Source organism: Prionailurus bengalensis, chromosome C1 (assembly GCF_016509475.1).
Source record: "Prionailurus bengalensis isolate Pbe53 chromosome C1, Fcat_Pben_1.1_paternal_pri, whole genome shotgun sequence".
NCBI lineage: Eukaryota > Metazoa > Chordata > Mammalia > Carnivora > Felidae > Prionailurus > Prionailurus bengalensis.
In genome coordinates, this window is record NC_057345.1 from 15,744,204 (window position 1) to 15,763,963 (window position 19,760).

The window sequence follows — 19,760 nt, forward strand, 5'->3', positions numbered from 1 at the left end:
TAAGAATCACCCGGTATTGGGGCATCTGGGTGGCTCAGTCGGTTGAGTGGCCGACTTCAGCTCAGGTCGTGATCTCACAGCTCGTGAGTTTGGGCCCCACATCAGGCTCTGTGCTGACAGCTCAGAGCCTGGAGCCTGCTTCGGATTCTGTGCCTCTCTCTCTCTCTGCCCCAACCCACTCGAATTCTGTCTCTATCTCTCAAAAATAATAAAAAATAAATAAATAAATAAAAGAAAAAAGAATCACCCAGTATAGTCAGTGTCAGGCAGGGAGTGGGTTCTCTTAGGAAGAATATTTTCTTCTTTTTTTTAAATGTTTATTTTTGAGAGAGAGAGAGAGAGAGGGAGGGAGCGGGGGAGGGGCAGAGAGAGAGAGGGAGACACCGAATCCAAAGCAGGCTCCAGGCTCTGAGCTGTCAGCACAGAGCCCGACGTGGGGCTCAAACTCACGAACCATGAGATCATGACCTGAGCCAAAGTTGGACGCTTAACCAACTGAGCCACCCAGGCACCCCAAAAATATTTTCAACAGATGAGGAAATTAGGGTTCAGGGAAGGGACTGGCCTTCCTCGGGGAGAGAGTCAGGGCTAGGGATTGAACCTGAGCTGCTGGATCCCCAGGCCATCACCCCCTCTGTGGTCCCATGATGCTTTTCGGTGTGTATCCTTGGGGACCAGCGGTGGCTCTAGGACCAAGTCCCTGCTTTCTCAGCACTCATAGCCCACCTGGGTGAAAGGTGCATGAAACAGATGGATGAAAAGTGAAAAGATGAAAAAGCAACGAAATGAAAACTCTTCAAATATTCAGCAATTCAATCTTTTGTATTTGTTCCTTTTTAGACATTCCATTAGGTGTGAGATGGCATTAGCTTGTCCTCTCGCTCTTTTTTAAGTTAAGTATAGCTTAAAGTAAAGTGCACCAATTTAAAACACATAGCTTGATGAGTTTTTACGTATTGTATGTCCTTGTAACCACCACCCAGATTAAGACAGAACATTTCCAGTCTTGGGACACTTAAGGGCCTTCCTGTGTGCTCCCCAAGCAACCCTACCCCCAAGCCAAAATGACACAGGCTCACTCCTGCCACCATAGATGAGTTCTGCCTGTTTTAAACTTCATGTGAATGGAATTATACAGTACACATTGACAAGTACTTTTCATGTGGCATTATATTCTGAGCACTTGTGCATGTCATTTAATGTTCTCCAAAAACAATGGCCTTTTGATACTTGGTTGTCCAAAGCCATGATTGCTTAAGTCAGTCCCCTGACAATGAAGTTGGTTTGACATCCACTAAACCCTTCTCAGGTTCAGGCCCTAGGGTGGCTCTGGTGAAAAAGACTGAACAGTCTCTCAGTCCCCTGGGACCAACCACAGTGGGAAAACTGGCAAACTGGGATCAGAGCTTGAGTCAAGACGAAGGAATAAGTGCAGGGAGGCTGATGCCAGTCCAGCCCCTGGGGGTCTGCCAAGCTGTTGGGGAAAGGGGAGGGAGCGCCTGGTTATAGGAAAATCGAGACGGCAAGAAGTTCATCACCACCCAGATGGCACCCAAATGGCCGAAGAAGCTCCTTGACCAAAGCCTTGCCACTGTGGTATGCGTGGAGGGAGGCAGGAAGGAGATGGGAACCAGCGCTGAGCCAGTGGGATCCCTGATCAAAACCACTGGCTCAGGCATTTGTTGAGACGTCATCTCAGTCCTAAAACTGTCTATGCATTCCCGTTTTCCTGGGGGGCAGAAACTCAAATGGAGAGAACTTGCCTAAAGGTATACAGCTAGATAGAAGGGCCGAGGCTCTCCAGACTCCAGCTAGGGACTCCGCCTGTGGGGTCTGAAATTGGTGAGCTCAGCAGATACCTTCGGAAGAGTGGCAGCATTGGAGGCTGCCATGGTGAGGAGGTGGGCTTGGCTCCTGGGCCTCTGCTTGCAAGAGAAACAGATTCCAGGGGGCACCTGGGTGGCTCAGTCAGTTAAGCCTCAGACTCTTGGCTTTGGCTCAGGTCACGATCACATGGTTCCTGAGACTGAGCCCTACGTCGGGCTCTGCGCTGACAGCACGGAGCCTACTTGGGATTCTGCCTCCCTCTCTTTCTGCCCCTCCTTCTGCTTGCTCTCTACCTCTCTCTCAAAATAAACAAAAATAAACCTAAAAAGAAAAATAAAGGGTGGGGGGATTCTAGTTCTGGCCTGGAATTACTGGGGGTGGGGGCGGGGAATGTTGATCTCCTGTGGGTCAGGAAGTCAATTTCTTGAATCCAGCCCTCCTCGTGACCCTGGGAGGAATAGACAAAGAACCACATCTGACAGGGAAGGAAACGGAGACTCAGGGAGGTGACCTGGCCACACGGGGTACTTGGCGTAGTTGTGGTTTCCACTGAAGTCTGTCGGGCACTACAGTTGCATTCTTTCTGGACTACTGGACACATGGGGGGCGGGGACGGGGGCGGGGAGAAGAGCATTCCTGGTTCCCAGTGTTTCTCAAGGTTAGGGACACAGAACAGCCTCTTTGCTAATTTATCCTAACAGGAATAAGATTGTGCGTGGCTACTTTAAATTTGATTCATTAAACAAAAGGTAAGTCCTGCTTTCCAGTACTGCCATCGATGCTGTTGGTAACTCAGGTTTCTGCTGACTTTAATGATTAAGCCAAGCAGCGTTGATCATTGATGGCCGGATACATCTGGGGACTCCTTCAGGTGAAAGTAGTTCTCTCGGACAGATTAAACATTACCCTCCCAGTTGTGCTTGCACAGTTAATTCATTTGCTGCCTTAGCAGAATGTCTCTACTGGGTGGAAGGAAACAGCATGGGTTTTGGAGGGTGGAGCCAGAGCTGTGTGGCCTTGGGCAAGTTGGCTGGCATCTCTGGGCCTCGGTTTCTTCAGTCTGAGACATGGGGAGAAGGCCCAGCGTCCACAGGCTTGTTTGGAGGGTTAGCCTGGCAACTGTCGACGAGCCACCTGGTAGCCATCTGAGACTGACGGCTGCTGCTTCCTCCCCCAAGTCCAGGCAGTCCTGCCCTCAGGCATGAGAAGTTGGGGGTCTGTAATGTCTGGGGATGGGAAGCTGCCCCCCATCCCTGCCGGATAACTCTGCCTCTCTGTCTATATAGAGAAAGAGAAAGACCCCAAGTACTGGAGGGACCAAGCTCAACAGACCCTGAAAAATGCCCTAAGGCTTCAGAAGCTCAACACCAACGTGGCTAAGAATGTCATCATGTTCCTGGGAGATGGTGAGGCCTGGGGGCCCGAAGGAGAGGGCTGGGTGGGGGCACCTAGGGAAGGGCCTGGGGAGCCAGGCTGTGTTGAAGAGGCTGGGGCCCTGGGAGGCATGTTTAAAGGGGATGGGGGTCCAGGCTGTGGACCCAAGAGGCCTGCTCTGCCAGGCGGTCCCTGAGGGTCTGAGGAGGGAAGGGAGAAAGGGGCCTCCTGGTCACATTTACAGAGCCGTGCTCCAGTGCCCACTGCCCAGCCGGGCCGGGCAAAACTAGAATTCTATAGGTGCCCGAGATGGAGAGGCGGGGAGCCTGAGAGACTGAGGCGCCCCCTTCCCCTGCCGCAGGGATGGGTGTTTCCACGGTGACGGCCGCCCGCATCCTCAAGGGTCAGCTCCACCACAATCCCGGGGAGGAGACCAGGCTGGAGATGGACAAGTTCCCTTATGTGGCCCTCTCCAAGGTGAGCTCCGGCCCCAAGCCCGCAGCACCGAGGAAGGGCAGGGGAATCCAGCCTGCGGGCTAGGCGGTCAGCCCTCCTGGGGTCTCCGCGGGGGGGGGGGGGGGGGGGGGGCCCTGTGAAATGGACATGGCAGCAGCTGCTTCCCGAGACTTTATTTTGAGGGTTTCAGTCATTGATTTAAAAATCAATTGAAGTATGAAGCGCACAGAGGAGAGCGTGCGTGCGCCAGCGTATAAACCGCACGTGTCCGTATGACCAGCGTCCAGGCTGCGACACTGAACGTGACAGCCGCCGAGAGTCCCCCAGCTCTCCTCCAGTCCCTCGTTCCACCCCCCACCCGACGCCCACTGGCTTCCGACACCGCAGATGAGCTGCCCTGCCTTTGTCCTTGCTGTCGACGGAATCGCGCAGTTTATACGCTTCCGCGCCGGATCCCTTGTGTTCGTTCTCTCCCCAGGCGCCTCCGGAAGTGAATTGGATTTCTCCCTACGGCTCTTGCTGCTGGGGTCGTAGGGGCTGGTGCTGGTGGTGCTCTGTGATACTGATCCTCTGGACCCTCTGGGTCAGGCCCAGGGCTCACTGCTGGGGGAATGGCAGGGCCTGGAATGTTCTCCGTGGCTCTCAGGCTGGTGGGAAGGAAGACCGGCAAATAGTTTCAGGGTCTCAGCTAGAAGTCTGAATGGGGGGGGGGGGGGCTCTTCCCCATTTCCTCCGTTCTAGATCTTGCTTCTCTTCCCTTTTCCTTCCTTTTCCCCAGCCTCCCTCACCTCGCTTTTTCAAGAACTCAGCAGCCCTGTCGCCCCCTCCTCACCCCCCTCCCTGCCGCTCCGGGACTTACTTGCTTCCCCCTCCCCGTTGCTGGTTCCCATAGCCCCAGACCCTGAGGGAGGCCTGAGTGACCAGCCCCCACTCCTCTGCATGTTGGAGGGTTGTATTCACCCCTTCCTGCTGCCCTGGCTGCCAGGGCACAGGGAGTGGGGGCAGGAAGCTGGCAGCCAGGTGATGCTGTGGCTCTGGGGGGACCTCTGCAGGTAGCAGGGCTCAGCCAAGGCCATAGGAGGCCTCTGTCTCCATCATGCCCCAGCCCCCACGGTGTGAGTGGGGGTGATGTGAAGGCCACCAGCAAGGCCCGGCCAACTCCTGCCCCTCCTTTCCCACCTGCAGACATACAACACCAACGCTCAGGTCCCGGACAGTGCAGGCACCGCCACCGCCTACTTATGTGGGGTCAAGGCCAATGAGGGCACCGTGGGGGTGAGCGCAGCCACCCAGCGAACCCAGTGCAACACAACTCAGGGGAACGAAGTCACCTCCATCCTGCGCTGGGCCAAGGACTCTGGTGAGTGGGGGTAGTGGCAGGAAATGGGGCCCAGCTGTATTTGGGCCTCAGTCTGCCCCACTGTATAATGGGGAGAGGGCAGAGAAAGATGCTCTCCAGGGATCTTCCAGCTTTGATGTCTGGGCATCTGTGAGATATTCATGGGACCCCTTCCATGACAGGGTGGGCTAGTGGCTTAGGGGGTTACTCAGCTGTGGTTCTGGTCCCGGCTCATTTCCCTGAGTCTATTTATTTGACTATAAAACGAGCATGAAAACCTTGCCCCCTCATACATCTGGTGTGAGGAAAAGGTAAGGGACATAGCCCGGTGGGAGTTCAGTGTCTACTTCTCCCTTCTTCTCCCTGGAAGCAGGGGGGGGCCCTGGCCCGTGTCCCAGGACCTCTGGGGTCAGAGTATGAGTCTGGCTGGGAAAGTGACAGAGCCACACCACCTGAGGGCCCCTAGGAGAGCCCCCGTGTTCTTGCAGGGGACCCAGGCAGGGTCCATGGGGTGTGTGATGGAGGGGAGGATTCTGGCCCAGGTGCTCACAGCTTGAGGGCTCTCAAGAAGGGGAGGGCCACAGAGGCAGAGTGTCTGAGCTGTGCTGCCCAGATAGTCAGAAGCCACCACTCCCCCTACCAACCCCTTCCTTCAGTACTGGTGGGGAGACTGAGGCCCAGGCAGTCTGTTGAACTGACGGGAAGCCAGTCTTTAGTCAGGAGAGGGAGGGAGAAGGCAGCTGGGACATCCCCATTCCCAGACAAAGCCAACTGTCCTCTCCCACACCCCAGGCAAATCTGTGGGCATTGTGACCACCACGAGAGTGAACCACGCCACCCCCAGTGCCGCCTACGCCCACTCTGCTGACCGCGACTGGTACTCAGACAACGAGATGCCCCCGGAGGCCCTGAGTCAGGGCTGCAAGGACATCGCCTACCAGCTCATGCACAACGTCAGGGACATCGAGGCGAGTGTGGGGGTGCAGCTCAATCGGGCACGGGCGGGCTTGTGAGGCCGGGCCTCCGGTGGGCCTCGGGCCTTGGGCCTCAGGCCTCTGCTGGCTCAGGAAAAGCAGCTCGGCCTGGCTCCCCACACACCTGGGAGGCTCCCAGCCCATTAGGGGATTTGCGGTTGGGGCAGGGAAGCGCTGGAAGCTGTCTCCGCGGTGGGGCCGAGGGATAAACCCTGATGTGGCTATACCACCACACCCCAAGAATCAGGCGCCCAGGGATTATTCTGTAAATTGGAATCTGGCGCTGCACCACCAGCCCCCCACCCCCACACGGGGAAGTAGGGGTGACACAGTGGCCATCTGAGGGGAGTACCTGCCCTGCACACTCACACGTGCACTGACAGGCACGTGTCCCACGCACTCAACTAGCGAACCCAGAGGAAGGGTGGTATGGGCCGTGGTTAGCACAAGCTCTCGTTTTTAAACTCCCTGGCTTCAAATCCTTGCTAGCTGTGTGACCCTGGGTCAGTTACTTAACCTCTATACCCATTCCTTTTATAGCCCGTTTGTAAAACGTACCTAACTTGTAAGCCCATTGAGAGATCCAAATAAAATAATCCCTCAGAGTCGAGTAAGTCCTGACACCTAGTGAGGGCTCAGAAAGTGCTAGCCTTATGCACGAGCTGCATACCCCTGCCCTGCCGCATAGCTTCGGCAGACTGAGCAGGCTTAGGCGTGCAGGTGCACACCTACAGCCCAGATACTGTCCACGTGGTGCTCAGAGGGGTCCCTACTCTGTTCTTACATGAGAACGTCCAGCTGTTCTTTTCTTAGGCTCTTGTTACCCACTGCTGGGGTCTGGTGAGGGGGCGAGGGGACTTTAGCTCCCTGAACCTAAAATGGGGTTTCGGCCCCCGGGTCCCACCTACCCCTCACCTGCTTCCACCACCACCAGACACCAGCCAGTTTGCACTGGCTCCCAGACCTGCCTCTGTCCCCCATGCAATGCTTCCCCCCAGCCTCCAGGGCCCTTCTACCCACCCATGACTTCCTTTTCCCAGGCGGTGGGTTGAGCACCCCATTTCAGGACCAACAGTCCCGTTGATCCCTCCTCGTGAGCCCGTATCTGTATCTGAGCCTCTGTCCTGGTGTCGCCTCCACCTGACGCGCATCCTGGGGCAAGCTGCTTCTCCTTCCTGAGCCTCAGTTTCCCCACCTGTGCAACAGGAATAGAGAGCCCCACCTGCCCCCTCCCGGGGCCGCTGGAGGCCGAGATGAGGTCATGGATGTGAGAACATTTGTTGTACAAGTGCAGGGTGTAATTACGGGGCTGCTCCTTGGGGAGATGTGCCAGGAACAGCCGGAGAGGGGGACAGGAGCTTAGGGAAGAGTTCTCCGTGGGGTGAGGGTGGACGGGGGTCCTCAGGCCGCCGGGGCGTCAGCTGGGGCATGAGTGAAGAGGTGGGCCAGGGTGAAGACTGCCCTCCATCCTCTCTCCTCTCGCCCTTTTCCCTCCCGTCTGCTCCTGCATCTCGACCTTCCCAAAGCCCCCCAGCCCCCCGGCTGCACATGAAACACAACTCCTGGTGTCCGCCCTGAAAATAAATATCTTTTGCTAAAAAAAAAAAAGGAAAGAAAGAAAGAAAGACACAAACCCAAACCCCAAAGCCAAACAGCAAGTCTGTTATTTGGGAGTTTAATGAGCGTGTGAAGTCCCTGCTGGGGCTGGAAATGATGAGGCTCCAGGCAAGAAGATTGGGGGCTTCATTTTCCACTCTGAAAATGCCAAGGGGTCAGGTTCTGTGGGAACAGGGGTGGGGAGCCGGGGCCGGTGACCCGGGGTCCCCTCTCCTTCCCCTCGCAGCCTGCCCTGCCCCCAGAGCTCCTGGCTGGGGCTGGCAGTGAGGAACTCGCCTCTCTGGAAATACTCTGATATCCCACTACTTCTGCTAGCGAGAACACTGCCCACTGGGGCTGCACCCGGGTGCTGGGACTATATCGCCATCACTGCATTTGTTACTTCCATTTTACAGATAAGGAAACCGAGGCTCAGGGAGGTGAAGTGACCGGCCCTCGGTCAGTAAGCAATAGAGTCAGAGTCAAACCCAAGCTGGACTTCCAAGCCCGCGCCCTTTCCAGCTCCCCGTGACCCAGGGTGGCCGCGGGTGCCATCCCCACCTCCACCGTCGGCCCGGACCCCTGGGTTCTGAGGAGGGAATGAAGCGGAAGGGCGAGAACAGTACTAGGAAATGCCAGGCCTGGGGACAGTGGAGCTGAGGCCAGCCATGGCCGGGTTCTGCTCTCCCAAGGTGTCGAGGGGCGGCGGCCTGGCCTGGCGCCCGCGGTGACAGGAGGACACCGGTGTGGCGGTCACCGCAGGCGGCGGCTGTTGTGTTCTTGGCCCCGTTTTAAAAATAGTCAGGACTTCAAACATGGACTCCCAAGGAAAACAAACAGTCCCGCGTCCGTCCGCCCGCGCACGCCAGCCGTGGTGAGTAAAATTAGCCTGGCGGGGACTACACAGACGTGAGCACTGGCCACTGTTTGCCCAGGCTTCCAGCTGGGCTGTCCCGAGACCTCCCTGGCAGAGGCCTCTCGCCTGTGCCATTCTGTCTCCCACAGGGGAGAGGAGGCTCTTGGAGGCCCTGTCCTCGGCCCTGCAGATGCACCAGGGTCCCAGTGCTGGGGTCATGGAAGCCTCACGATCAAATCCTGGCCGTGTCCCTTACTGTGTGGCCTTAGGGGAGAAAGATCACATTTCTGTTCCCCTTTCTTTAGTTGGAAGATGGGGACACAGGTTCCCCTGCAGCCTTGGTATGAAGTGGATTAAGATAATGTATCTGAAGGGGCACCTGAGTGGCTCAGTTGGTTAAGCGTCCGACTTCGGCTCGGGTCATGATCTCGCGGTTCATGGGTTTGAGCCCGCGTCGGGCTCTGTGCTGACAGCTCGGAACCTGGAGCCTTGCTTCCGATTCTGTGTCTCCCTCTTTCTCTGCCCCTCCCCCGCTCGCTCTGTGTCTCTCTCTCTCTCAAAAATAAACATTTTAAAAAGTTAAAAAAAAAAATGTACCTGGAGTGTTTAGTACCTGACATGCAGTTAGTCCTCTGTAGACGTGTTATCTTATGCAAGTGGGAGCTGAGTCAGGCTTCTGGAAAACCAAGTAGGAGAAGTTACCAGTACCTCTAGTATTTCACCCAGAAGCCCCAAACCATGGTCTCAATAGACTCATGATTTCATCTCCCCGTTTGGAAAAGCAGAGGCTCAGGGCAGGCAGTGTGGACTGGAAGCAAGACTCTCCAAGCTGGAGGGGCACCTGGGTGACTCCGTCGGTTAAGCATCCGACTTCGGCTCGGGTCATGATCTCACGGTTCGTGGGTTCGAGCCCCGCATCGGGCTCTGTGCTGACGGCTTGGAGCCCGGAGCCTGCTTCGGATTCTGTGCCTCCTTTTTCTCTCTGCCCCTCCCCCACTTGTGCTCTGTCTGTATCAAAAATAAATAAATGTAAAAAAATAAAAAATAAAAAAATAAAAAAAGACTCTCTAAGCTGGAGAAGCATTCACACTATTCCAGGTGCCTTTAGGAGCCCAGCTCTTGAGGCTTGGAACCCTGGGGTACTGATGTTTCCTGTCCCCTTTAGGTGATCATGGGGGGTGGCCGGAAGTACATGTTCCCCAAGAATAGAACCGATGTGGAGTATGAGATGGACGAGAAGGCCAGGGGCACGAGGCTGGACGGCCTGAACCTCGTTGACATCTGGAAAAGCTTCAAACCGAGACACAAGGTAACCCATGGAGGGGCCAGGTGGCTGCAGGAATGGGGCTCTGGGGAACCTCTCTCTGAATCTCAGTTTGTTTCTTCCTCTGTAAGTGGGGGGTCATAATTCTTACCTTGAGGGGCTCCAATGATCTAACAGATAGATGAATGGCACATAATACATGCTCAATTAATCCCTCCCTTCAGAGGAAGGCACCCAGGAGAACTAGGCAGTGAAGAGAGGGGGCCAGAGAGTCACCTGCACGGACATTGAGGCCACTTGAGCCCCTACTGTGTGTGGGACCCCTCGCCGGGCATGAATTCCAAGGGATGAATCAGATGGTCAAAGGAATGTGGATCTCTGTGTGCTTGGATGGCTGGAAGCCCAGGACCTACGGGAACCCAGAGGGGACAGACCACAGGGAGGGGCTGAGAAGCCTTGAGGAGGAGGAGGAGTAGAGGAGGAGGTGGCAGGAAGGGGAGGGTGCGAGCCACGGTGGGAGGTGGAAGCCGGTGGGAGGTGGAAGCCGTCCATCTTGAGTTGGCTTTGGCCCTGGTGAGGGCACGTGCTGGGGACGGGAGGCTGGAGCGTTGGAAGGACCTGAGCGCTGGCTCCCTGGAGTGGTTCTGGCAGCCGCTGGGCCTGGGGCAGCTGGGGTCTGGAAATGACTGTGGTCAGGGCTGAAGACAGTGGGGAGCAGCCTGGGAGCCACTTTGATGTCACTCTGGGGTTGGGTTTCTGAGGGTTCCAGGACTGGCCCCCAAGGAGGCCTTGTGGGATGGGGCTGGGCCAAGAGTGAGGTGGAGGCAGGGGCCTGGGGGTGGCCCCCACAGGGTAGATGAGGGTGGGACTGAGCCGCTTTGAACCTTTTCTGTTCCTCTGAGTCAGCTCTGGCCGGGCCGAGCCCCTTCCTGGCCCAAGCCAGAGAGACACTGCCCCTCCCAGCCTCAGTTTCTTTGTGCGGGACATGGGGCTAGGATTTAGTCCTTCTGGCCTGGGCAGGTGCTTAACCCTGGCTAGACTCCAAGAGGGAGAGACAGGACCCACACCAGTCAACGGACAGGGTGTCCCTGTGGGTTCCCAGGTAGGCCATACATACCTCGAAAATCATGCCTGAACAGTGGATGCTGAAGTCAGACTCCCAGTGGCTCTGTCATCTGTGACTCAGTATCCTTGTCTGCAAAATGCGAATAACAGTATCTCCCTTGTAGGGCTGACGTGAGACCTGAATGAGGTAACACAGGAGAACCAGCTCAGCAAAGCGGGGGTGGGGAACCCCACTTCCTCAGCCTTCCCGCCCTCCTTCCCTAACAGTCACTGAGGCTCCAAAACCACAGATCCCAATGCCATTGCCCAGAGAAGGCAAGGGGCTGTCCTGAGGATGCACAGCTGAGTCCTGGCGGTACTGTAGCCCCTGGCTCTGGTGCTGAGTGGTGACATCTCCAGTTAAGTCAGCCAGCCTCTTCCTGCGGCCTCTGTCCTGGGGAAGCAGCACTTCCTTTATCAGCCTCTTAGATGAGGTTGCTGGGGGAGACCTAGGGTTTTACTTCCTCCTTAGCTCTCCACAGCTTCTAGAACACACACAGCCCACACCCCTCAAGTGGGTGCTCAAGGCCCCTGGTGACCTGCACCTTCCTCTTCTTGGCTCCATGATCCCTCCCTGCTATTTGAAACTCTCCTCCCTGACCCCAGGCTGATCGATGGCTTCTTGTCCTCCAGGGCCCCATTAGGATATCACCTGCACCAGGAGGCCCTCCCTGATCCTGCCTCTGGGCCCACAGTGCCCCCTGGTCTCTCGGAATTCTCTTCTCTTGCATTAGAATTGCCTATATGTCATTTCTTGAAGGCAGAGATGGGAGGTCCTCAGGGAGGGGTTAGTAAATGACTGAAGGAAACAAATACGTGCCCCGGTCCCTGAGACCCACTGGGCTCTGTCCTCCCAACCCCCCAGCTCCCACGTGGCTGACACTGGCCTTTCCTCCTAGCACTCCCACTATGTCTGGAACCGCACCGAACTCCTGACCCTTGACCCGTACGGCGTGGACTACCTCTTGGGTAAGTGGAGGGTGTGGAGTAGGGGACACCCAGCTGGGTGCCCTGGGGCTGGGGCTGTGAGTCCAGCACCTGAGGGGCCAAGGTCCCAGCCCTCCCTCTACTTAGGGACCTTTGCTCTCAGGTCGAGGACCGGGGAGAGGTGAGGAAGGGGGTCTGGTTCATAGAACTGGGCCTGAAATCTGCTGGCTGTGCAAAGTGAACGGTTCCGTTGAGCACAAAGGGAAAGTAACGTTCAGGTTGGGGAAGGGACCTGTGGCATCCCACTCAGCTCATTAACATCAGGGCCCAGGTAAATCCAAACCCCGGCTGGGGCAGGAGGCCTGGAGCCAGCCCTGCTGTGTGGCCAGGGCAGAAGCCAGCCGGGTTGTCTCTGCTGGTCTTGATTGGGGGATGTCCCCCAGGGAGTGGGGAGCCAGGGCCCTGGTGAGGTGGAATGAGGCCCTGAGCACCACCACGCCGACACCTGGGTCCCCTTTCCCACCTGGCTGCTGTGCCCAGCGAGTGGTGGCAAAATTTCCTACAAACCTTTTCCAAAGAGCACACCTCTAGGTCCTGGGTGTATCATTGGAGGTTATGGGCTCAAAGCTGGGCACCTGGGAGGATCCCCTAGACAGACCACGCACACACACAGCCCTCTGCTTGCCTGGGTCACACAGCACACACCCTATAGCACACACAGGTGTGTAGAGTTATACATGTTCCCATGCAGCACAACAGGCCCACTCATGGATCTTAGAGCCAGAGCGCTGGGTTCAAATCCCACTCTACCACATATGAGCTCTGCAACCTGGAGCGGGTGGTTTCTCCTTTCAAAGCCTCAGTTTTCTCTTCTGTAGAGTAGGAATAATGTAAAATGAGGCTAATGATGGGGCCTACCTCAGGGCTGCCATGAGCACACGTGAGCCAATGCACTGTGTAAATTACTTGTTGGGGCGACTGGGTGGCTCGGTTGGTTGAGCGACCGACCGACTTTGGCTCAGATCACGATCTCGCCATTCTGGAGTTCGAGCCCCGCCTCGGGCTCCGTGCTGACAGCTCAGAGCCTGGAGCCTGTTTTGGATTCTGTGTCTCCCTCTCTCTCTGCCCCTCCTCCACTCATGCTCTGTCTGTCTGTCTGTCTCTCTCACAAATAAACATTTAAAAAATAAATAAATAAATTACTTGTTACCGTGTAGCAAACGATCTCCAAGCTTAACAGTTTAAAATACGAGTTAACATTATTACTTCACACAGTTTCTTGGGGTCGGGAATTTGGGAGCAGCTCCACTGGGTCTCCCATGAGGTTGCAGTCATCCGAAGGCTTGACTGGGGCTGGGGCTTCCGTAATGGCTCACTCCTAAGGTTCGCAAGTTGGCGCAGGCTGTTGTCAGGAAGCTTCAGTTCCTCGCCACATGGAGCTCTCCATAGAGTTGCTGAAGTGTCCTTATAACATGGCAGCTGGCCTCCCTCAGAAGAGTATGCACGGCTAAGGCTGTAATATTTTATGCCCTGGCCTGGAAGTCATATACCATCATGTCTGCAGTATTCTGTTGGACACACAGGATAGTCTTGGTGTGGGAGGGGACACACAAGGGCGTGAATTCCAGAAGATGGGGACTATTGGGTGCCATCTTGGAGGCTGGCACCTATGTGCTTCCCAAGCACTTAGGACGGCCTGTGGCACACGGTGAGCATTCTGTCCGTTAGAGCTCTTGCTTGACTGTGCCCCCACTCACAGAAGGGGTAAGGTGTTCTAAAAGAACATCCAGGACTAGAAATACCACCCCGGTACATGTGGAATCTTGTGACATGGTCAAAGAATGGATCAGTCTTACTTCACAAGTGAGGAAACCCAGACGTGAGCCAAACCTTCTACCATTTTACCACACAGGACACTATACCCTTCACACCTGACCTGTAAATGACGCGTAGGTGCACACGCAGTCTGCCCCCATTGAATCCGTGCCCTCAGCCTGGGGGCTGTGGTGCCATGCCTGGAGGCCTTCAGGCTTGGGGCTGGGCTGATGGGCTTAAGTCCCAGATCTCCCACTTAGCAGCCGAAGATACCAAGCTACTGAGCACTGGTGCCTCAGTCTCCTTCTCTGTAAAATGGACTTCGGTGAGCCCTTCCCCATAGTGTGGCTGCAAAGGTAAAAGGAGGCGTGTTCTCAAAGCACTGGGCACATTTGGGCCCACAGGAGCTTCTCCCTGCCCCCCTGCTTGCTCTCACCCCAAGCTGTACGCGCCCAACCTGTGTTCCCTGAGATAGCCCGGGCTCCTTCGGGGCCCTCCTTGCAGAGTCATGAGAACTCACCATCCATATCGTCCTGTGCCCTCAGGTCTCTTTGAGCCGGGGGACATGCAGTACGAGCTGAATAGGAACAGCACGACTGACCCGTCACTCTCCGAGATGGTGGAGATTGCCATCAAGATCCTGAGCAAGAACCCCAAAGGCTTCTTCTTGCTGGTGGAAGGTAGGGCCCCAGGCTTGGCCTCAGGGCCACTTCCCGGGGAGCTTCCTGGGGTCGGGGGATGGGGAAGACAGCTGTCTACTTTTGGGGAGAAGGAGATTCCTTTTGGGGAAGATGGGGTACTCAGGGTGTTGAAGCCCCCAGCCCAGCAAGCCGTTCTCCTTTGGGCCTGAGGATGGCCCGTCAGGCTGACTAGTCCAAGAAGACTTCCCAGGAGCCTTCCCCCGAGGCCCCTGAGCTTCACTCCTTCCAAAAGACAAATTAGTAGGCCCTGATGGACCCCTCTGCATCTGAGCGGCTGTCTGGCTGGGCTCAAGGAACAGGCCCGGGGTCCTCGTCCACACACGCCCATCAGTCTGCGGGAGCCCTCAGCTGGATGGTGCATATCTGCCGTTCCTAGGCACGTGTGGGGCCAGCGTCAGATTCGTGAGTCCTGTGCCTGAAAGGAGACCCAGGGCAGGCCCTGGGATGTCCCGGGTCCCCCAGATTGGGACAGCCAGAACTTTGGGGATTGGCAGTGCTGCGTGCCAACGTTCACAGGGTTTCCCAGCGCCGATGGGAAGCACTGGAGTCGGGCTTGTGTTCGTTGCTGCTGTGGCCTCTACCTGTACATTTCTGTAAAATGAGGCCAAAAATAGTCTTCGAAGGTTATTAGCATCCGTTGCGTTCAGAGACATAAAGTACTTGGAACGGGGCCCGGCAGAGAATAAATCTTCCGTGTTTCTATTATTACCATTATTATGATTACACAATAGCTAAGTCAATAACAATAGGAAGTGTGAGGAAGTGATAAAGTTTCCGGAATCTTCCAAGGTTCTAATAGCCATTGTCTTCTGTGGTTCCTGATGTTGCCTCACTGAACTCTAGAGGTACACACACACACACACACACACACACACTTGCACATATACTCTCACCACACATATACACACACTCAGGCCCCTCTGCCTTCCAGAGGCCAGTGGCAGCCAAGCCGGCTTGGCCGCTTTCTCGCCAAACCCCAGGGTTCCCACTTAAGCATGGCAGGTCTCAGCCTGGCCTGAACAGGCCTCTGACGCCAAGGACCCAGCCAGGAACCAGTGGTGGTGAGCACAGGCTCCCCTGGGAGCATTTCTCTTTGTGACTGCTCCCAGAGCCACAACAAAGGGAGGACCCACCCTGCCAGCCTGCCAGGCCAGAGTGGTGAGGCTCAGGCCAGTGGGAAGGGAGGGCGGCCAGGCCGCCCCGGCTCAGGACCCTCAGAGTTGGGAGTGTCCACTCAGGCATCCTTCTCCTGTTAGAGACAAGGAGGGGTCCCCTCAGGTCATGTAGCCCTGAGCCATGACCTTTAAAGCCAGGCTCAAAGCCAAGCATCTTGCGCTCATATAGGAGAGGCGGCACAGGATCCAGGCTTCAGAGGCCTTTATGAAGGCTTGCCACGGGCACTGAGAATGAGAGTCATGCCTGAATTCAAATCCCGCTACTCCCACCTTGGTCGCATCACTTCTGCCCCCAGGCCTCATTTGCTCCATCTGTAAATGGGGCCGATGGTGCCCATTTCTGCCCAGGATTGTTGTTACGGGGAAATAAGACACCGGCTTGTTGTGCCTGGCACTCAGTAGGACCTCAGGCTTGCTGGTTCCCTTCTCTGTCTGTCTGAGGTCTCAGACTCCTTCAAGCAGCTGAAGATGCTGCACTGAGAGCCCCATGGGGTCACAGACAGAGCACAAAGTTTTCAGTCAGGTGGATCTGGCTTTGCTCTCTCTGTGCATGAGCCCTTGGTCTACAGCCTACCTTCTCTGAGCCGCCGTAAAGGTTGAACGCCGCATAAAGTGCCTGGCGTGGTACACGGGGCCCATCAAAGAAAGGTTAACCCAGCAGTAGTGTGGTGGGGCCTGGGGGCACCGATCTTCCGTCCCCTTCACCCGAGCCCTCCGCCTCGGTGTCTCAAGGAGGCAGGATTGACCACGGGCATCATGAAGGCAAGGCCAAGCAGGCGCTGCATGAGGCAGTAGAAATGGACCAGGCGATTGGACGGGCAGGCGCCATGACGTCCGTGGAAGACACACTGACCATCGTCACTGCAGACCACTCCCATGTCTTCACTTTCGGCGGGTATACCCCCCGTGGCAACTCTATCTTTGGTAGGTGGGCCGCTGTTGGGGTGGACACGGGGCACTCCCAGGGCTGCCCGTCCGGGAGCAGGCGCAGGGTGGGAGAGCCAGAAGCTCGGGGCCTGGCCCGTGTGGGATCCATGAGAATTGGGTAGGACAGAGAAGTCACGGATGGGTGGGGGGTGTAGGGTCAAGCGCATGCATGGGTGGATGGGTGGCTACCTGTGTGATGGGTGGATAGAAGAATGAGAGAGAGGATGGATGGATGGACTGGTGAGGGCTGGGTGGATGGACAGACGGACAGGTGGAATACCAGATGAGGGGGATGTGGGCACAGTGAAAACTGAGGGGTGGTTAGTTGGAAGTAAGCCAGGTTTAGAAGGTGGCTTCATGGAGTAGTTCAAAGGGGACTTGAGGGTTGCCAGGCTGAGGCTTGGGGACTCCAACATGACTCCGGGGCCAATGCCTTTCTGTGCAGGTCTGGCCCCCATGGTGAGTGACACAGATAAGAAGCCCTTCACCTCCATCCTGTATGGCAATGGGCCTGGCTACAAGGTAGTAGGTGGTGAGCGAGAGAACGTCTCCATGGTGGACTACGGTGAGATTGTCAAAGTCCAGAGCTGGGAGGGGACACGGTGCTCCTTGGGGATGGGCTTGGGAACCCTGCAGGCTCCCTGTAGGAGACCCCAAGGTCAGGGGTCTCCTAAGAGCCAGGACTTGAGTCAGAGCAATCCCAGTCCAACCCCCCTTGTACGATTGAGCAGCTCTGTGACCTTGGGCATGCAACGTGGTCTTCCCCGGCTTCCCTTTCCTCCTTAAAAGAATTCTAGCTCCCAAGGTTGTCTGAAGGACTAACTGGGTCTGAGGAGCTTCGTGTAGTGCCCGGCACATGCAGGTGCCTGCTGTGTTACACTGCCATCTTTATGGGCTATTCCAAAATCTGAGCCTTCTCAGTGTATTCATCTGGTTCCTTCCTGTTGAATATTCATTTGCTCATGATGGCCCCAGTAGCCCATGGGGGTCTAACTGTGCAGCCAATGGTAGGAGGCTCTCCCGGGTTGACTGTTCCCTTCTAATTGAAACAGCCCAGCTGAGGTTGATTTTTCTCTTCTGGGGGGTTGAGGGTACAGGCTTCTGTATCGGAACGGACTCAGGCCCAAATCCCGTGGCCTTACACAAAATGACTTCCCGGCACTGAGCCTCGGTTTCCTCCTCTATGAAACGAGGGCATGTGAACCAGCCTGAAAGAGCGGGGGGGACGTGGCTGCAGACTGCCAGTCCCCTGGCAGGCTCTCAGCAAGTGTTTCTTCTGGCCCACAGCTCACAACAACTACCAGGCGCAGTCTGCTGTGCCCCTGCGCCATGAGACCCACGGTGGGGAGGACGTGGCGGTCTTCGCCAAGGGTCCCATGGCGCACCTGCTACATGGCGTCCACGAGCAGAACTACATTCCCCACGTGATGGCTTACGCGGCCTGCATCGGTGCCAACCTTGACCACTGTGCCTCGGCCAGCTCGGCAGGTGGCCCTTCACCAGGTCCCCTGTTCCTCCTGCTGGCCCTGCCCTCCTTGGGCATCCTATTCTGAGGGCCCGCGGCCCAGGCACCCACTAGCCTATGACAGATGGCCAGCCTCCCTCTCTCAGCACTGCCCACCACCTGGGAGCCCACACCTCAAGGGCTGGGGAGGCGGGGGCCTTCACAGCCTCAACAGCTGCCAGAAAGAGGACCCAGGAAACCAAAGTCTGCTGCCCGCCTCGCTCCCCTCTGGAATCCTCCACTGGCACCAGACCCATTCCTGGCCTCCGGCCTCTGTTCCCTCCCTGCTGCCCCTTTGGCCAACAGAGTAGGTTTCTCTTGGGCAGGCAGAGAACACAGACTGCCGAAATTCGCAAAGCATCTTATTTTTCTAGCAAACATATTTCTCCAGGCCTGGAGGCCCCGAAGCTTCCATGGAACATTCCGGATCTGACCTTCCCACTCCCCTCCCCTCTTGGAACTACCAGGCCCCATCATGCTCATGTCCCTACCCGCAGGGGAGACCGAGTCCTTCCCTGCAGGATGGGGGTTTGCTCACTCATTCCGAGGCCGCCAGGGGCTCCCAGGAAGTAAACTGGGACTGGCCATCCAACCCCAGGGTGGCCGGACACTTCCCAGCTCTTAACACGCACGCCCACTCCTCTCTGAAGCGACACCCCTGTTTGGAACGGCAAAAATTTTTTTTTTTCTCTTTTTGGTGTTGGTTAAAAGGGAACACAAGACATTTAAATAAAACTTTCCAAACATTTCTGAGGACAGAACCGAGTCTTTGTGGTCAGTGAGGAAGAGAATGAAACAAGCTTGTTTCTCTGGGAAGAATTGGACTCCGGGCCCAGGAGGGCAGATGGAGTCCGGCGGGGAGGAAGGGGCGTCCTGCTGACCCGGGGGCTTCTTCACTCGTTACCTGCGTGACTTTGGACAAACTGCTTTGTATCTCTGTGTCTCTGTCTTCTTAGCTATAGAATGGGACGCAGTCCAGTCTGGGTTGCTATGAGAGAAAAGTATGCCTCTGGGCCCTGAAACTCACAGCAAGAAGGCCTTCAACGGCCCTGTGACACTCTTGCCACACAGCTCCGACAGACAGAGCTCCGTGTCCTGGTCCAGTGGAGCTGTTCGTTCGTTCGTTCATTCATTCATTCATCCAGTAATTCATCCTTGAACAAGACAGGTTTAAATTGCATGGGTCCACTTACATGCAGATTTTTTGGGGATAAAGACAGGAAATGTATTTTCCTTAAGATTTTATTTTCTTTTTTTTAAAGATGATACTTTTTTTTATGTATTTATTTTGAGAGAGAGAGAGAGAGAGGAAGGGGCAGAGAGAGAGGGAGACAGAGAATCCCAAATAGGCTCCAGGCTGTCAGTGCAGAGCCTGATGTAGGACTCGATCTCACGAACTGTGAGATCATGACCTGAGCCGAAATTAAGAGTGGGATGCTCGACCGATTGAACCACCCAGGTGCCCCTCCTTATGTTTTTTTTTTATTTAAATAACAGTTCTTTTTTTCTAGCTTACTTTATTGTAAGAATATAGTATACGGTGCATATAATATCAAATATGTCAATTGTTAACATTTATTTTAACATAATACAACATAAATATGTTAACAGTTAATTGACCGTTTTATGTTATCAGTAAGGCTTCCAGTCTTTAGGAGGCTATTTGCTAATTTTGGGGAGGGGGTCACAAATTATACACGGTTGTTTTACTGCGCAGGGGGTTGGTGCCTCTAACGCTCATGTTCAAGGGTTAATTGTGTTGAGTAGGTGCCAGGCACCACACCAGGTCTTAGGAATTTTGTGGCAAACAACACAGACATGCTCCTTGCCTTCACAGAGCTTCAGCCTAGCTTGGCGATGGTGATCTTTCCATTCCTGATTATCTGGCCTGAGAACTGGGCTCAGGATTGCACCTGATATT

General features: G+C 55.6%; 1 protein-coding gene across 3 annotated transcripts in view; it reads left to right on the forward strand.

The window, feature by feature from the left end:
* The window catches only part of ALPL (alkaline phosphatase, biomineralization associated), a 57,903-nt gene extending 39,316 nt beyond the window's left edge, over positions 1-18,587 (forward strand). For all 3 annotated transcript variants that reach the window (XM_043574015.1, XM_043574017.1, XM_043574016.1), the window contains exons 3-12: positions 3,114-3,233; positions 3,563-3,678; positions 4,843-5,017; positions 5,789-5,964; positions 9,588-9,731; positions 11,690-11,759; positions 14,078-14,212; positions 16,141-16,332; positions 16,781-16,900; positions 17,623-18,587. In XM_043574015.1, coding sequence (XP_043429950.1) covers positions 3,114-3,233; positions 3,563-3,678; positions 4,843-5,017; positions 5,789-5,964; positions 9,588-9,731; positions 11,690-11,759; positions 14,078-14,212; positions 16,141-16,332; positions 16,781-16,900; positions 17,623-17,888 — 1,514 coding nt within the window. In that variant the 3' untranslated portion in view covers positions 17,889-18,587. The remainder of the gene's footprint in view (positions 1-3,113; positions 3,234-3,562; positions 3,679-4,842; positions 5,018-5,788; positions 5,965-9,587; positions 9,732-11,689; positions 11,760-14,077; positions 14,213-16,140; positions 16,333-16,780; positions 16,901-17,622) is intronic.
* The last annotated feature ends 1,173 nt before the right edge of the window (positions 18,588-19,760 follow it).